Source organism: Rhinichthys klamathensis, unplaced genomic scaffold, assembly GCF_029890125.1.
Source record: "Rhinichthys klamathensis goyatoka isolate OS25496 unplaced genomic scaffold, OSU_Roscu_1.1 h1tg000121l_1, whole genome shotgun sequence".
NCBI classification, from domain to species: Eukaryota; Metazoa; Chordata; class Actinopteri; order Cypriniformes; family Leuciscidae; genus Rhinichthys; species Rhinichthys klamathensis.
In genome coordinates this window covers 6,861,218-6,879,789 of record NW_026606658.1, presented here as the reverse complement: position 1 = coordinate 6,879,789, position 18,572 = coordinate 6,861,218, and the positions used below count along the sequence as shown (strand labels likewise).

Below are 18,572 nucleotides of genomic sequence, written 5' to 3'. Positions count from 1 at the left end.
GGTGCAAAAAGGCCTGGCTGAACCAAACAATTAGGACGAGAGACATACAGAACACAAAAATATTTACAAAACGAACAAAAACAACAGTGCTTAATGGCAAGTAGTTATGACATTGTAACAGGGATTCTCCAGTCAGTGCTTCTCAAACCTGTCCTAGGGACCCCCACCACTGCACATTTTGGATGTCTCTCTGATCCAACACACCTGATTCGACTCACCAGCTCATTAGCAGAGACTGCAAGACTTGAATTGGGTATGTCTGAAGAGAGAGACATCCAAAATGTGCAGTGTTTGGGGTCCACAAGGGTAGGTTTGAGAACACACTGATCTAATTGAACGAATCACTCATCTTTTTTCATTATCTCTACCCAAACTATGCTAAGTATTTGTAACCGGTAACACAAAGATTGTCTCTTTTCCATTTCTGAGACAAAAACAATGACTTTTTCTTGCATATTTATTCATGTCGCACCAAAACGGACACTGACCGTGTCTCATGGTGCTTTATGAACAGTGTAGATGGAAACGACAGACTGACAGAATAGGATGAAGTTGAACATTATGTAAATTAGACATTCACATCAGCATTGCTGTTTTTTTTTCCTACCCATTCATTGATATGTCAGTGTATAAGGTCAGCTGTGTCCTCAGGCTGAAGTAAAGCACGATCCAGTTGGTTATTGGCACAAGCGTAACCTCTTTTTTTTTGCCAGGAGATCATTCATGGCTTCACTCAATTACTTTTACTAAAAGTAGTGTATTTGGTAAAAAATAAAAATAAAAAAATAAATAAATTCAGGTTCACATCAAAGCTAATTTGAATTTGTAGTTTAAACGTAAGAATGACCTGTGCTGTGCCTGCTACTGTTTGTGTATTTTGGTGCGCATTCTGTTCCTTTTTTAGGTGACAGTACAACTGAAACAAAAGCACCTTGTTACATTCCTCCACTACAACAGAAAAAAAGTCACTGGCATAAGTTGCAATAGCAACACAGCATTTTGACCTGCAACAAAGGCTAAACATGACCTTTAAAAGCAAATGAATCAGTTCGCTTCAATTAAACCAAGACACACCAGACCTAATCACGATTCAAACTGCACTGATGTCCATGTCCGATGGCTTATTAAAAAGTTTATGCACATGGGAGAGAGTAACATTAAAAGCTGATAGGAGGGCCTGAGAGACCCTTTCCCCAGCAGAAGAGGAAAAGCTTATAGGCAAACTACAGTGTTGATTTACAGTGCTGAAAAGGGTACAGAAGCGGATTTATTAGTAATGCAGTGTGTATCCATCCTCTATCAGTACCTCCAATGCTTTTCCTAAAGCCAAAGCTAAATTCATACTCACTCTTTAGCACTATTTGTTTCGCTGTCCAAGTTCCTTGGCAAATGGCATTCACCCTCCAGATAAATTTCAGGTGACTTTGTTGTCCATTAAGACAAACGGACTTATTTTGTTCTTTTTTCAAGTGAAAACGGGAATTTAGATCCACGGAGTGACCTGTATGATTCATTATGAAATCAAGAGAACTGCGCAACACAACCTTTGGTTAGTATTGGCATGCCTGGAGTTTCTTTTGGCTTCACTTCTAGCATTCAGAATCCTCTTTTTCAACCATCTCACAGCATCAAGGGGTTCTTCCTCACCCACCATGACCAATGAAATCCCAGGGTACGCACAAATACAGCATGGGCTAATGCTGAAAATGTAACAATTTTTGCATCCTTACAGTCAACATCATCTTAATATGGTGTATTTTTGTCATCGACTACATTTTTGGGAGCATTACCGAATAGTTCTTTCAATTAAGAACATCTTGTCGGTGTCCTCCATGACCTCACGTTCCTTGACAGTTCCTTCAGTTGGCATCTGAAAGTATCCCTTTGCTCATATCTTTTAAGTAAATCAATGAGAAATCAGTACCACAAAAAGCATGTCTGCTTCAATGCCGCTTTCAAGAGAAAACTTCTGAACCGAAAAGGAACAAAGAAAACCCAATGCAGGAAGAGTAATCAATGATGCAATTTTCTTCACCTCCCTACAATCGTTTCAAAGAAAAAGGCTTCCTTTGCCTTCCGAAATACTTTGTATGGTAGTGCCTTTGCGAAAAATAAAAGGGCAGCAGTTTGAGCTCCTCACTTCTTTTTGTCCTTCTGCTTCTTGTCAGGCTTGTTGCTTTGTTCTGTGGTCATGTTACGAGGCATAAGGAGAACGCCGTCTGGGCCGTACTGCAGACAGTACTCGCTGGCTGAGTAGGGCCTGCCTTCCTCGTCCCGCAGCTGTGCAAACAGTTCCCGAGATAGGCTCTGAACCTTCTGCTTCGTCTGTCTGATGCACTTATCGTACTCCATCTTCTCCTTCAGCAGCTGAGCCTTTTCGCGTTGCAGGTCTTGCACACCCTGCTCGAGGTTAAGGATGGTGTCTAGCTTGCGTTTGCGGCAGTTCTGCGCTGCCATTTTGTTCTTTCCGCGACGGCGGATGTCGCGAATGAGAGCGAGCTGGTCCTCATTGAGATGGTGCTTGGCCAGAAGCTCGTTGAACTCCTCAACGGGGAGGTTGATGATCTTTTCATTGGAGAATGGGATGTCCATGGCCCTTGCCCTACGTTCATCACGGCTCGACTGCCTGTCAGCATAGTCTTGTGGTGGCTGGAGCTTTGTCTGCTGCATTTGCTTGTCTCTGCCTTTCTTGCTGCAGGATGCCGACAGCTGAGAGCGCTCAGAGTAGGATGATACCAGTGGTAGATTGTAGGTGTGGTTGTGATTGACACTTTCCAACTGCGGTATGCCATGGAACTTAGATGCATCTTGGTAGCTCATGCGGCATAGTTTGCTATACTCCGGTTGGTAGCCTCCGACGGCTCCTTCCTCTGTTTCTGCTGCAGCTGCCTCCGAATCGGTGCTGTAGCCCACAGCTCCTTCCTCTGAGAATGTAGCAGAGGTGGATGAAGATGACGCGGCTGACGAGCAGGATGTCTCCGAGTTGCTAGGAGAGGCCGGGCTATGGCTGGAGTCCAGTGAAAGACCCGAGTCTGAATCAAGCTCATCCTCGAGCTGAGAAGCCTGGGCTTGGCTGAAGCCCTCTTCCATCGCAAGGTCTAGCAGGCTAATTTCATCCAGCATAGACTCCTCCAGCAGGCTGGAAAACGGATCTGGCAGTACCGGAGTGGTGGTTAGGTTGGTTGTACTATTTAGAGGTGGTGGAAGAAAGAGTCCGGTCAAATTAGTAGCTCCAAATGTTGAATTGATGTTGGAGGAGTTGCTGGAAGAGACCCTGACTAAGGTAGGCCGCTGTCCACCAGTGGAATCCAACTCAGGGTTGAAGAGTGTAGGAAAGTCCTGGCTGCAGCTGGGCAGCGAAGCCTGGTGGAGACTAACGTCCTGGTTAATGAGAGTGGACCGTGGGAGTCCAAAACTTCCTATTGTGACTGATTCTGTGGTGCTGGCATTGTTGTTATTGGGGTCATTATTCATGCTGACATTTACTGCAGTATTGTTTACCTCCATGTCCTAAAAAAGAGGTAATAAATGTTAGATAGGGTTCTATTATTATTGTTGTTGTACTATCTGTTAATTTACTAAAGAGTACACTAAAATGCCAGATTAAAAAATGTAATACCTGAAAAGACAACTTTATTAAGTGGTTTGGCAGCATATTTTATTATTAATTCTTAGGAAAAAATATATTAACACTTTCACTGCTTATTAATATTTAAAACCCTAATTTGTCTGCCAAATCAGTCGTGTAGTAAGACCAACATGTGTAAAAACAATATAAATTAGGAAATTATATCATATCATATAGCACCCTACAGATCCTCATGACATTTTTAAAATAATGATTTAGATGCATTCACATATTCAAGACAAAGAAAACTTTATTACTTTTTACTCAACGGATACATTATATTGATTATTTTTTTAACTTTACCATAGAAATTCATTATAATCATTGTCCCTGACACATAAATTAAGACTTCATATTTCCTCTATTGACTTGAATGTAATAAATGTACAAACCTGCAGTTCCATAATGGACATTATGTCCTGCCACTGCTGCTCCAGGTCTAGTGGTGTATCAGACTGCGGCAGAGGGCTTTGTAGGGTGATCCCTTGTGACGTTGAAGGAGCTTCCTCAGTTGAAGGTCTAAGCTGGGAGGTGGATCCTGTGGCCTGGAACTAAAAAAATAGAAGATGACAGCGTAAAATGACAGTCAACAAAAAGTCATGTTTTAATATGCACATTAATATGAATTTTCACTACCTCTGGCTCTTCTCCAAATGGAAAGGTGGCCTCCAGAAGCCTCAGACATTCCTGCAGGGATAATGAAGTCTGAGCACCGAGACTGGTAAGCTAGGAAATACGACAAGACAAATCCATGTAATTACAAGGTTAACAAGAATTCACTTGCATCTACAACTAAGCTACCAGCCTTTTTGAATAATCTACAAGCATTAATAACCAAAACCTTGCTGTGCTCCTCACACCTTCCTGTAATCCTAGCATATTATAGCACATACCTCTTCAGGTATGCTCTCTCCTGTCTCTCCATCAACATGAGCTTGGCTCTGCACTGCTTGGAGATTAAGTCCATTTCTCCAGCTTTCCTCTCTTCCACCTGTCTCCTCGTTCTCTTCATTAGGTTTATCAGCCTCACTCTCCTTCTGCCGATTGCTATAGTTAAATACTTCTCGGCCAGCACCAAGGTCAATATCCTGCTTCCAAAGGATGTCTATGAGGTCAATGTCCTAGAAATATATTTATTAAAAGGGAGGGTCATTAAAGGGCTAAGATTACAGAAAATCATCAGATAATTACATTTAATGAGGGACATGATGCAGATAACATCAGCTGAGCTCTAATTTTGTCTAACTGTTCCAAGCATATATTCATAAATATATAGGCTAACAAAGGAACCAATTCTCTCTCAAAAAATGAAATGCTACATATCCTGTAAGATCCTGACAACCACAAGAGTCGATGACCTCTATTTAAATGGTGAGTCTACTGAAATCACTACTACTAATCTCTATTTTTAATTCAGTGCACTGTTTGTTCAACATGTCAAAGCAGTGACATCACTAGAAAAGTAGTGTTAACATTACTAATAGCTTAGAAACATAGGCCTACACAAACAGTTTTAAGAGATAGAAAGCCCTATTGATGAGACCACACCCTGTCCAGCCACTATTGTAAGGCCCATAATGTAGAGTAAGAATACTACTAACTCACATATAACACTCTTAATACCACCCACTATACAATACACTTAGTCTAATAGCTAAAGATAAAAGCATAACACTGTTTTCTTTTTGAAGAAATCAAATACAAACCGACGTCAATCTAATTACAGTATGCTAAGCTAAAAACACAGCTACTGTACCTCTTTAGAGAGGTCGTCACTGCTCTCTCTCTCCCCTTGCTCCTGACTGTCCTCGGGGGCCACGGCTCCCAGGCTGTCCTCTCCGCTGAGGCTGTAAGTGGTCTCAGAAGCACTGCCAGCCCCTCTCATGGCCGAGGCTTCGGAGTTGTTCACGTCCTCCAGGCTGCCCCCATTGTCCAGGGCAATGCTGGGGCCTGACTGACTGGTTGCTGAAACCACAGTCTCAGGATCACGATGCACCAGCCAGGCACTCAGCTCGGTGCTGGGCACACGCAGATGATCCAGGGAGCGCACCTGGTTCAGCAGCCGACGAGTTGCAAAAAAATGGTCCAGGTCCACACTTTTAGGATGGATGCCATAGCCGTCCAGGGTGTTACGGAGATTGTGGAACTGCGTCTGGGTGTAGGCCGAGCTGGGGCCCAGGATGATCTCACGGAGTGGGGGGAGCTGATTGTTAAAATAAGAGTCCAAGTCCACCCGTACCCCAATTAGACTCAGGAGGATAGTGAACTGAATAAGACCCTCTGTGAAGTACTTTTTCAAGTAAAGCATTTCTTTGCAAAGGAACAAAAAAGAAAAAACTCAAAAAGAAACTAAAAAGCAAAAACAAAAAAATACACACAAACAAATTAGGTTATGGTCAGCCTTGTATGACAGAAAATCCTCTTTTTTTGGTCCTTGATGTACGTTTTTTTGCCCAAATGATATCCAGCTTATATATCTATAAGCATACACTTTCGAAAGTTTGACCAGCCTGCATAGAAAGAGAAGGAACAATTAACCAAAAAAAAAACTAAAAAACAAATTATTAGCAAATTATGCTTTTCAATATTGCATTTACAGCTAAATCAAAGTTAAAATAACATGTAAGATCACAATGAAATGCTTGCATCACAGCCTAGCATAATATACAAATCAACTTTTACTCCAATGTTAACACATCAGGATTGACAAAAGCTCATCAAATATCACAACGAACTGCTTGAAACACAACCTAAATGCAATTTTGACAGTGACAGTTAACTGCCTTACAATGAAACTTACTATAAAACCTAAATGCATTAATGACCTCCCACCAAATACACCCACCTCAAAATCACACCCACATTTACAGCAATCCATCCATCCATCCCTGTAACCCTCAAATAACAACTACGTAAAGACATCGCGCATGATCGTCACCAATCTGAGCGTCGGCCAAATGTTATTCACTGCCTAATTTCATCTAACTATTCTAAATCCTCATCTTAAAATACTGTAGTTGTCCAAGCACTGTGGAGTATTGACCTCTTACACTTCCGCTATCAGAGCCCAGCAGCCCGTTAGCAACAAGTGGCGCAACAGCCTCTGATTGGCTTAGATGCCTGTCACTCATTTTCTCTCCAAGCAACAGCCAATAAGGAGGCGGGCCCTGGCGGGGTTCTACCGGGGACATAGAATTACTAATAACAACTTTTATTAAATACCCAGTTCAGTCTAATGGTTAAACTTAACCGCTAAAAATAGTTACTTCAGTTCAAGCAAAGCTGTCTTGTGCATTTGCAGCAGCCACACTGACACACACTCCCACATTCGCAATTTCGAAAGCTATAGCTAACTTAGCCCGCTAGCATAGCATCAAAATAGTCCTTTTTCATACTTACTCAAGAAGAGTTTACTGACAAATGACTCAAAATGTATCCACGTGCATACACAGCCCACTGTCATCAAACACTTCTAACTAACTACGAACTTATTCCCTCAGATATCTCAATGGCTGTCACTCCCCTCTCGCTTTGAATGGCCCACCATGACTTGCAGAATTTCCTCTTGCCGACAACTTGGCTGAAACTGAGGCGCTGAAACATGCTGCCACTGCGCACGCGTAGAATATTCTAGTGCACATACGGGATGAGATCATTTATCAAAATTCCCCGTTGTATACAAAACCTATAATACGACTATATATATATATATATATATATATATATATATTGTTTTTTTTTAATTGTATAACATAATTTAAAATGTGTAGCTGGCAATTTAACTTAATTTTTTTACCCTGCCTTTGTTTTTCTTCCTTTTTTTGTTGATGAGCTCAGAACCGTGGGAATACAAATTTTGTAATAATTTGCAATATTCTAAAGTGGTAGGCTACCCTACCCAAAATCACAAAATTATTGACAATCACTAAAACACAGCAAATGTGAATGTCACAATAATTATTATTATACAGCCATTATATAAATATTCTATTATAAACTTGTCATCAACATTTCAACATTAAAACTATTATGAAGCACACAAATCAGCAACCAGATAAAAAATAACTTATACAAATGTATACACAAATTACATTGTAATAAACATTGTAATCAATAAACTGTATTAAATGAAAACACTTTGACTCAACACAACTTGACTCAATAAAAAATTTACTATAAAAAAATGTATTTACTTTTAACCACTGGATGGCGCTCATTGAACGTGTTAGACGGGCCTGAACTTGTTTGACAGGCCATAGGTCAGACCGAATAACTTCCTCCATATCGTAACATTCTCTCTTTTGCTAGAAGAATTTTAAAATACAGCTATTTTGTTCTTCTATAGATATCTACATAAAACATGCTTCTATGTGTCAAATGCTTGCGTCAGTCAGCCTTGAGAGGCAGTGGGAAAGAGAATTGAATATGCTCTAGTTTCTCTCTCTCTCTCTCTCTCTGAGATAAAAAAATATATTTATGCAACAAAACTTGTTTTTCTCAAAAGCTCATTAATTAGCTTTTTGGGCACATTAGTTTTAATTTCACACTGTGGTTTCTTGAAAGGGCACACTGAATGCTTAAATTTTGAAGTTTGACCATAGTTGATTGCCTAATAACAAAAACAGAACTAGTCAGGAGTTGCAGAAGAAAGCATTACAATTGATTACTAAAGAAAAAAAAATCTTGTTAATGGAAATGTGATTTGGAGACTGTAAGACGTCAAACTCTCATTTGGTTACTGGATCAGACAGACAATATTTCAAAGAATGTCTTTGTTCTAGGAAGCTACTGATACTTGGAAATTAGTCTGTGAGACTGCATTGATCTAAATAGTGTTACTGTGTCCTCCATTACCTTATCAATCAATCTATGAACATTTATTGCAGGCTTAAGACTCTCTGACACTTTGTAAACTAATTTTAAGACATGTGAATGTAGGTTACTAATAATTACAAAATATAGAAAGCTCTAATTGAACATGGGATACTTTAAATTAAAGCATGTTCAGAAACAAGTTTGTTCCCAAAATTAATACAGCAAGGCTTTTGTGAAGGAATTTCAAGGTTACAGGATGAGCTATTGTGGGAACATGGTGGGAACAGAGCAAGAATCTTAGTAATTTTAATGTATTTTATTTATGATGTGATTTTATTTAAGATAAGAAAGATACCACATCTTTTGGTATTTGGAGGGAAACTATTTGGTAGACTGTTTTATTTAAAGCCACAATTTGTCCCTTCCACAAACAGTCTTAACTGATCTTCCTCACATCAAAGCCGTGTTAAGACAGCAAAGTAATACTAATTATTACTCGGGAAACCCCTCTTAAAACTGCATGACGAATCTAACTTTCTCAATTGTCAGGTTAATTGCTCTGCAAACGTGTAAAAGACAAGACCGTCGGTGCCCCTTTCCTTTTGTTTAAAAGCGCGTATACAATATTTTACATGTCGAGGGGAAACATGCGTTATTAGAGCACCCCTTATAAACATTTACTATTACCATAGTTTCCGCAGACATACCATAATTACTGCATTTACTGTTACTACAATAATACTGTGGTAGCAGTGTCATCAATAAAATAAAATAAAATATTCTAAAAGCTTCTTGAACTGTTTTAAAGAGATTCTATATTGATTTATTACAATTTTACCGCAGTCACTATGGCATTTTGGCGGAAACTAAGGTTACCATGGTAAAAAAAAATGCAAGGGATTTCCTGTTGTTGCTGCCTTTAGATTCAATCTAGACGGGACTCGAGCTCGTGCCACGTTACGCTACGGTGCGTTAGCCTCAAATGTGTTCCCTGTCATTTCTCGGGAAAGTGCTGCCCTTCCATGGATTGACTCAAGTATTTGAGCTGAAGTAGAATAATCGCTAGGAACATAGTTGTCGGCATCTGTAGTAGATCTGCAGCGTCTGAATCTCAAGAAGAGCGACAGTGTTGTTTTAGTCTGATACAGTGTAACTGCATTAGGCAGAGTGGAGCTTCTTTTTCTCGCTCGCAAATAAAATAATGGGAGAGAAATGAGAAGGAAAACAAAAGCGCAGCGGATTCTTGATTACGAAAATGAAGAGGATGAGGAAGAGGAACAAAAACCGGACTGCTTCAGTGTAAGATGATCGACGGAAACGTTTTTTTAAGTGTTTAACGTCTCATTGTTTGTTTGTAACTGTTAATGTTTGATCCCAAAATAATAATTAGTATTATGTCAACCCGACTGTCCAACAGAATGGTTCACAGAAACGAAGAAAAATGTATCCCTCCAAAGAAAAAGCAGAAGAAAATAGCTCATCCGACGCCGGGCTTCAGAAGTTAGACATGAAGGTTTGGGCTTTTTTGTCATTATTAGTGTTTAATCGTTGTTTTTTTATGCATTTCGGCGGAGGAGGCGGACAGCGAAACATTTCGCTTATGATTCTCCCAGTTGTTCCACGTCGGCTGTTATAAGCATTTTACGCAATCTAACCCACAATTGACTGTTGTTGGTTTACTGCTGCACTTTTCGCACCGTATAGCGAGATTGAACGCTTTCCTATCCTGCAGCAGTGGTGTGAGGCAGGGCAGGCGGCCATGCCTGTCCGCTAATGAAGAACAATGGGGTAAAGCATGGTACAATACATCATTTGATCGAAAGCTCATCAGGCGCTTGCACAACTTAAGCCCAGTACTCACTTTCATTGTCCAAGTTAAAACTCGCCAGCTAGTTAAAAGTTTTGAAATGTGAAACTTTACAAAGTTTGAAACCATCTTCTTTTCAAATTATGTTGTTGGTACGCTTATAAAAATGTACCATGGTACTTGGAAAATGGAAATTTTCATGGAAAATACCAGCATTGTGACTGTTGGGAAGCCACAATATGGGTTCTCATTTAAATATTTTAAGGACATTCAGAAGCTTGAGTGTTTTATTTTTTTATACAATAGTGGCTAACTTTGCTGACAAAGTCTTAAATCGGCCCAAGTTGTTTTGCTGGTCTTTTAGTCTCCCATGCTGGACTGCTTGTTGGTTTCAGTGGGGTTTTGGGTGCTTTTCAGCTAGTCAGGCTTGGAGGTCAACTGAACCAGTTTAGGATGTGTTTTTTTTTAAACAGGTAAGTTAGGTCACCACCGTTTTATTTATAACATAGACTGACATTTAAGTGGAAACCGCTTACTATGGTATATTTTTGTAAGGGTAACAAGATTTGAACCTTGTCAGTGTATATGTAAGCAATATTAAAGGTGCTTTTATTCTGAATATCAGCATAACTGATTTGGCTGCACTTTTAATTATTCCTCAGTAACTGACATTTGAAAGATTACCCAGCTAGTTTGCATATTTCTGCTTTGCCAATCGCCAACGTAAATGGTTCTAAATAATACTTGATATTTCAAAGATGCAACACTGTATTAAAGCTTGATTGGAATCGTGTGGAGTGGAAATGTGTGAGTAACTTTAGTCTAAATGGTCATGAAATGAGAGGAAACATCCACGCTTTGACTTTCAAAACCTGTTCCTTGTTGTCAAATGCAATCAGTTTTGAGGACCGAAATGAACTGTTGTATAATTATCAATGACAACTGACTGGGTAAATAGAAAATATTAGGACTCTTTCTTGTCATGACAGGTTAATGAGCTGGATTGTTCTTCCGCAGACCTCTACACTGACAGTGCTCCTGCTTCTGAGTCTGAGGTAGGATGAGAGTCACTTGTGTTCAGTATTCAAGACACTTGCTTGTTTGCTTGCAAGACATTTACTTTTAGACCTGAGCTTGTGTACTTTTATGATGGCAGGAGGCTCATTATTTACAGTCCTATTCGAAGAAGGAGCTCATTGCCATGGTTTTGTGCATGCAGAGGGAAATGGAGGACATGAAGGAACAACTTAGGTGCCTTACAGGTCAAAATTGTTTGTTTCTGCTTGGTATTTTGATGTATTGAATTGAATGAATCAAATCTTAACATTCAATTTACTCACTACAGCATGTGGAAAACTAGCAAGAAACCTGGAAACGCTGATCGAGAAGACCCAAGTGTGGTCAAACGGGAACCACGGGACCTCTCTCGGGACCCCAGTTTCTCGAGGCACGGCACAATCACCTGCCAAGGCGGATGCTGTGATACCAGATGTGCGGTCTCCTCCAGCTGTTGTGAATGGACAATGGCTGAATCAGGGCCAAGGACCACAGAAACCTCTTGAGACCACTCAGAATGCTCTGAAGGATGGACTCTTCACAGAGGTAGGCTATATAAATCAGTCAGATTGTGTTGTGCAACAAATAAACATTATCCCTAAGCAACCGATTGAGTTATGTGTGTGTATATATGCAGTGTTGGGGAGTAGTTAACTACAAGTAGCGACGCTACTAACTTAACTACGTTTTTCAGTAGCTTGGCAGTAGCTCAGTTGCTTTTTAAACAGTGTAGCTTTTCCAGTAGCTAACTACTTTTTGCAGCAAGTAGCGGTGTAGCGCGAGCAAAAGCTACATTGTGTTTTGTTGAGCCTGCGCGAATGAGCGCGATGCAAGGATATTCTTCTTGTTAGATTACAAACTAATTTGTTTTGCCATTACTGCCACCTGTTGTTTATTCACGCATCTTGCGGCTAACGGTTCACTGACGTACAGAAGACCTCAAGCTCAAATTTAAGGACGCACTTACAGGTGATTAATGGCCACTTTAAATGTATTAATTATCCTGCTTTATTGCTCTATATGTTACATGAAATTTCTATTTCTGATTTAATTACAATGAACCGCCATGATCTGTCCGCCAGTTTGGTAATGAACATAAAAGACCACTAAACTAAAGTTTGCGCCATCGTGTTTGTCAGTTGAACAAAAAATGTAATCTTAGTTTGTTTATCGCACGACAAAGGCTTTGATCTAATTAAATTGGTGTATAGATGTGTTGTGACTGGTTTCAGAGCGAACCGAACTGTGCTCACAAGCAGCTTGTGATTCAGGTTCTTCTTTCACAGTAAATTCTGCGAGCTCCATCACTGCATGTGAGCGAGTTTAACGTGCATTGTCAGTGCGACATGTGAGCGGTTGTTCAATGTATTTTCTTGCCAAAATGCAACCATCTCACAATCGGTATTTTTGAGAAAAAGTCTATACATGCAATTTACGTTGGATGTATATTTTGTTCTTGCAATGTTGTATTTGTTGCAATTTTGCACTTTTGACAAACAGTCTGAGATATTTGAGTGTTGTGTGTAATAAAACAATAAAAATCATAATTGTATTGCATTGTTTTAAACACTAAATATTTTACTTAAAACATTCCTCAGACACTTATTCAGTTATTTATAATATATGTTGTTCAAAAAAGCAAAAGTAGTTTCAATGTAGCTAGCTACTTTTTGATCGTAACTTGTAGTGTAGCTAACTACTTTTCCAAAAGAGTAGCTTGACTGTAGTTTAACTACTTTAACTAACGAGTAGCTTGTAGCTTGTCAAACTACAGTTTCAAAGTAGCTTCCCCAACACTGTATATATGAGATGACGTCACACCTTTATAGGAATGCTCACCTGGAGGGCAAAACAAGGCTTTCCTCCATTGAGTGCCAGTTATTTTTTTACCAGGTTTGTGTTAAGTACTAGTAAGACAGTGATATTAAAAGATCAAATTTAATATGCACCTTATTGATGATGCAATAAGGCATCACAGGCAAACCCAGAATATAAATGCAACAGTTTTTTTGTTAAGTTTTTTCATAGAAAACCATTATACAGAAAACGCTTAACCATTTTGCACGCTTGCGTTAAGATTCTGGGCTCATCTGCTTGCCTGTATATGGTATCATGCATCATCAATAAGGTGCATACTGAATTTGATTCGATCTTTCTTTTAATATCACTGTTTTTGAACATCAAGCCACTTTAAGTGTTTTTCCCATTAAGCGTATTAGAATGTCAGTGCTAGTTTACTGCAGCAGGTATTGTATATGGACCAAAAGTGCCCAAAATGTGTATTTTGTGTACGTGTTTTTCTTTGAAATATTCGTGGCTTGAGAAAGATTTTCAAAAAATGTTAGTCTTGTGCTGAAGTTCAGGGCATTCGGATGCCTTCCAGGTGTGACATTATATATATATATATATATATATATATATATATATATATATATATATATATATATATATATATTTGTTGACATACACAGCAGCAGTTTTTAAACAGAAAATATAGTTCTGTTTTTTTCCTCTCAGTTTATCACTCCTGACCTTTTGGAGAGGTGTAACACAGGCACCACTGCCCAAAAACTGACCAACGACCTTCTCCGTGGACTCTATGAGAGAGAATGCCTTGCATCTCACTCCATATCTGGAGTCGTGTTCAACAAAAAAGGCAAACCCAAGCCTGCTCTCCCCACCGAAGAGGTCCAGGCAGTCCTGAGTAAGATGCTTTTCAGTCATTTTGATCAGTGTTAAAATTTACACTTGCACAAATGTATTATACCTAATTTCCTGAAACATTTCCCATACAGGAACAGTTCAGTATTTCTTTCCTCTCAAGACCGACGCAGAGATCAAGGGCTACATCCGACAGAAACTGCAAAACGAAGCCAAGAGTTTGAGGAAGAAACCTTCGCTCTCAGGCCAATATGAGTCTAGAGGTCTCAATCTACTGAGTCCCATGTCCGACCAGAATTAAAACATACGGTTTGTGGATATCAGTTGTGTGTTCTCTATTAAATTAGCCTTATTCTGTGTTACTTACGATTAAAAGTCCTGGACTCTAGTGAAATTGATGTGCATTGACAATAGTCTTCAAATAAAGTCACAATGATCTTTTGTGGCAGTCGTTCGGCTGCTGAAGGTTGTGCCGTTACTGATGTGAAAATGCAAATCAGTGATTCCAGATAAATCCAAATGTTGCATTCACAAAGGCCTCTGGCTGCTACAAGCACAGTTGACGCTTAGATATCGAGATGTTTAGATATTAATGATGTGTCTCTGTGAACGTCTGTTTTTTTAATACTTTGTATTTAACAGATGTAGGATTTCAGGATGTTCCAGGGTCATAGGGTGTGACCATTATTTACATTGTATTTTTTATTTGATGATGTTCTTTTGTCTATATGACAACCGCTTTATGTATGTAGCTTTTTGTTATTAAATTGCAAAAAAACAAATGGCTGAGGTATGCTTATTCGTATAAGCTTTTTTTTATTTAAAGCTGTTTTGCTTAATATGGTTTTTGGTGGGGAATGTGTGACACTATGAAATGGATGTGGGAGAGTTGGTAGGTGTATTATCGTGTACAATGCCTTCTCAATGAGGGCCATTGAGAACAATACAAGCTGCATGTGGAGAGCTGGTGAGATTGGAGAGAATCAATGACTGAGCGACACAGGCAGAGTGACAACAGCAGGGGTGCTGGGCCAGTTGTCTTGGCAACCTCAGTCTTCTGGGCCACAGCAGTCTGGGTCTCACCCTGGCCATCGCCTCAGAGCATCTGCCCGCTGCAGGGATGAGGGGGCTTTTTGATAAACAAATGAAAGGCAAAAAGCTTTTAGGGCCCCCAAAAAAGGAGATTAGGTCTGTCATCCAGTGACAATTTTAGTCTTAATTTCATCATCAGTATGATGTTTCAGTGGAATATTTGATAAATGCACAGAGCTTTGTCTTGTTATTCCGCTCTTGTCGACTGGGTGGAAAACAAAGTGTTTTGTAATGGCTGCTCTTTGAAGCTTCTGTGTCAGTAAACAGCGGTCTGTCTGGCCTGATTGATGGCACAGGCAATGATCGGGCCGAGCGCCACCCTCTACTTATCATAGCTTCATCAGAGACAGTGGAGGAGATAGGCGGAGACAGACAAAAGAATGGATTGCATGTGCATTTTGCAAATCATTGAAGGGTAGGGAGAATGTGCCACAGATATTATCTTGGTTAAATGTCGTCATGTCAATGACGCAAAGTCTACAATACCGATGTGTTTTAAAACTTGTGTCTGAAATTGAGCTTTAATGCTTCACTGTTCCTTGCATTAGATGTAGGGGGTGTGCAAAGATTATGTCCATTAGATCCTCAATCTTGTGAGCATAATGTGTTTTTGCCATGTGATTTAACCAGCTGCCCCAAGGCAAAACAGAGACAACATGGTAATAAAGCATCAAGGGTGACTCACTTAGTTGAGGTGCAATTCCTATAACAATCATATGCTGTAATATTTCACTGTATCTCTGTTAGAATACTTGCAAAAGGAATTCTTTCAAAACATTTTTGGTTATGTACACTACTTTTCAAAAGCTTGGGGTCAGTAAGATTTTTTTTAATGTTTTTGAAAGAAGTCTATTATGTTTACCAAAGCTGATGTGATTTATTCCAGCATCCATTACTCAGAACTTCATTGTCACATGATCCTCCAGAAATCATTCTAATATGCTGATTTGGACTTTTTATGCTGAAAACTGTTGTGCTGCTTAATATTTCCCCCCTAGAATTTATTTCGTGAATAGAACATTCAAAATAACACTTTTTATACATTTAATATTAACAATATTCATTTATTTAAAAGAAATCTTACTGATCCCAAACTTTTAAATGGTATGTGTTTAACCCTGCCTTTGGCAAGCACCACTAATAAGGGTAAAATGCATCAGCTGCCTATATCTCACCCTTAATAGTGATTTTGGCATAGTTTTGACAATCTGGTGACATGACATTCATTTTAATGTTTTTTTTTATTTCATTTATGAAAAATGAGATTTTTTAGATATGCCCCATATTTTGCATACACCCAGTTATTGCATGAATTTCACTACATTACTAAATGGTTAAAATATGTTGTCTACAGGTTTTTACAAATAAACCTTGTAACCCAATTTACTGTATGATTTTTTTTTTTTTATCTAACACATTTTTCTTTAAGGGAAATATGTTAATCAACATCTAAAAACAAACCAGCATTTTTTTTTTTTTACTTAAAGGTGCTATATGTAACTTTTCTTCTAAAATGAATCCTTTTTGTATTGCCTGTGTGTGAAGGGGTTGTAATCATCACACATTACAATGATCCACTTGTCGGGTTTTGCTATTACCTCTGAAGGCCAGTATTCCTATTTCTATGTGAAGTCTCCGGGTCGGATTTTCTGCGAAATCCATCGGATGTGACGTGTATGCGCACTCCCGAGCTTCTCTCCTTTTTATATACAGTCTATGCGACGGCACTGCAGCTAACGACATTGAGTCTGATAACACCAAAAAACGACCTGCCTCCAGCACAACACAGACTCCTACGGAAGCCTCTTCACCGTAAATACGTTCTGGCAGACTGATCTCATGAAATGGCGTATGTATGACACGCCAATTCGTATTTCCATTTTTGGCGTGCTATCAACACGCATAATCGCTTTTCAGCGTGTTTATCAACGCCGTTGACTTAACGTTACATTACTGTATATATAAATATATTACCTACCCCAACCCCGTCCCTAAACCTACCCGTCACTGGGGTTAATACCATTTATGAGTCTTCGCCTACCATCCTAGGAAAAAAGATATCGCTCCCCAGATGTAGATCTACATTTTGGTTTGTTTCGCTCGGACATTTAACGGCGTACACATACACGCGGAATCACTCGGACATTTAACGGCGTAGACATACACGGAAAAGATGACGGTTCGTTTCGGCGTGGACATACACACGGATAGCTCAAAATGCGTATAGATAACACGCCGCTTGACTTGAAAGTGGCGTGTATGTTTACGCAAAGTCATGATGCCATGTTGGTTCTGGATACATTTTATCATTCTGTATCCAATCATTTGGCCGGATCCCGTGATTTCCTCAGATTTAATAACCACTAATGGTGGTTGAGGAGAGATTCTCTGATATGATTGTAAAGCGCTTTGAGTGTAGACATATGAAAGCGCTATATAAATGCCTCATTCATTCATTAATTCATTCATTCATTCATAAAGCCGGATATCTCCATCCAGTCTGAAAAGTGTTTTCCGGGTTGGTTTTCCTATAGGCTAAAGTCTATTCCGGTGCAGTATATTTTATAACGTCCTATAATGGTAGCCTAATGCTGGTAGATTGGCACCTGTTGAATTTCCTTTTGTTGAAACAAAACACACACACACACACACACCGTGTGAAACGTCTCCGGTTACTTACGTAACCTCGGTTCCCTGAAAGGCAAGGAACGAGACATTATGGATGTCATATATGGGAACTCCTCTCCTCCTTCACTTCCGCTGAAATCTTATAGGCTAACGCCAGCAGAGCTGGCCAATTGACGCAAATATGCAAATACTGAACCATGCAGTATAAATACAATGCAGCGTCAATTCCCTTTAGAATCGAATGAACGCTAAATCAAATAGCGAACACGGCGGCGAGCGTAATGTCTCGTTCCTTGCCTTTCAGGGAACCGAGGTTACGTAAGTAACTGGAGACGTTCCCTATCAAGGCTACGGAACTTCGACATTACGGATGTCGTATATGGGAACTGTATAAAATCCCGCCGCAGCAAAACAAGCCACAGACAACAGACCCAACAGAAGACGGCCCCCCAGTATGCAAGCCTCCGATAGGCTGAGATTGGCCAATAGCGAACCTCTAACCTCTGATAGGCCCAAAGGGACCAATCACAAGCTCGCAAAACACTGCCAGAATTTGCATATCCTTAGCAGTATAACCGGGGAAAGTCTGCACTAACTATCAGTCAGAGCAACAACAACAGTAAGAAGGCCAACGCACAGCGGTGACACAGTAAAACACACAACACACAGAGCAACTCATGAGCGCAGCGCAGAGAAGCTCTCATAATACTGTGCATATAATCAACTCACCGAAAGTACACGAGACGCTACAGAGGGCAAGTCCAACTTATAAAATCTGGCAAACGTGTTCTGAGAAAACCAGCCAGCCGCAAGACATAAATCCTGAATGGACATACCCTTAGTCCAGGCCCACGAAGAGGCTACCGCCCTAGTCGAATGAGCCTT

General features: G+C 39.8%; 2 protein-coding genes across 4 annotated transcripts; one reads left to right on the top strand and one right to left on the bottom strand.

Annotated features, from left to right (window-relative positions):
* Positions 1–1,119: 1,119 nt before the first annotated feature.
* On the bottom strand, positions 1,120–7,225 carry nfe2l1b (nfe2 like bZIP transcription factor 1b). 3 transcript variants are annotated; one of them, XM_056255749.1, is made up of 6 exons: positions 7,028–7,225; positions 5,385–6,138; positions 4,522–4,749; positions 4,265–4,354; positions 4,021–4,179; positions 1,120–3,510 (listed from the first exon to the last, which is right to left on the bottom strand). In XM_056255749.1, exons 2-6 carry the CDS (start codon positions 5,934–5,936, stop codon positions 2,137–2,139), a joined length of 2,403 nt encoding a protein of 800 aa, XP_056111724.1. In that variant the 5' UTR covers positions 5,937–6,138; positions 7,028–7,225; the 3' UTR covers positions 1,120–2,136. The 3 variants fall into 3 exon arrangements, with proteins under 3 accessions (XP_056111724.1, XP_056111725.1, XP_056111726.1); XM_056255750.1 differs by lacking the exon at positions 7,028–7,225 and adding an exon at positions 6,474–6,697; XM_056255751.1 differs by lacking the exon at positions 4,522–4,749.
* A 2,099-nt stretch (positions 7,226–9,324) lies between these two features.
* Positions 9,325–14,268, top strand: si:ch211-194k22.8 (uncharacterized). The gene is made up of 7 exons (XM_056255374.1): positions 9,325–9,742; positions 9,861–9,956; positions 11,240–11,305; positions 11,407–11,512; positions 11,596–11,852; positions 13,824–14,010; positions 14,102–14,268. Exons 1-7 carry the CDS (start codon positions 9,656–9,658, stop codon positions 14,266–14,268), a joined length of 966 nt encoding a protein of 321 aa, XP_056111349.1. The 5' UTR covers positions 9,325–9,655.
* Positions 14,269–18,572: the final 4,304 nt, after the last annotated feature.

Coding starts and splice junctions, on each gene's coding strand:
- nfe2l1b (XM_056255749.1), bottom strand. CDS start 5,936: ATGCTTTACTTGAAAAAGTACTTCACAGAGGGTCTTATTCAGTTCACT. Junction 4,355..4,521: donor GAGAGAGCATACCTGAAGAG/GTATGTGCTATA, acceptor CGTATTTCCTAG/CTTACCAGTCTCGGTGCTCA. Junction 4,180..4,264: donor CATTTGGAGAAGAGCCAGAG/GTAGTGAAAATT, acceptor CTATTTTTTTAG/TTCCAGGCCACAGGATCCAC.
- si:ch211-194k22.8 (XM_056255374.1), top strand. CDS start 9,656: ATGAGAAGGAAAACAAAAGCGCAGCGGATTCTTGATTACGAAAATGAA. Junction 9,957..11,239: donor TTCAGAAGTTAGACATGAAG/GTTTGGGCTTTT, acceptor TTGTCATGACAG/GTTAATGAGCTGGATTGTTC. Junction 11,306..11,406: donor CTCCTGCTTCTGAGTCTGAG/GTAGGATGAGAG, acceptor TTATGATGGCAG/GAGGCTCATTATTTACAGTC.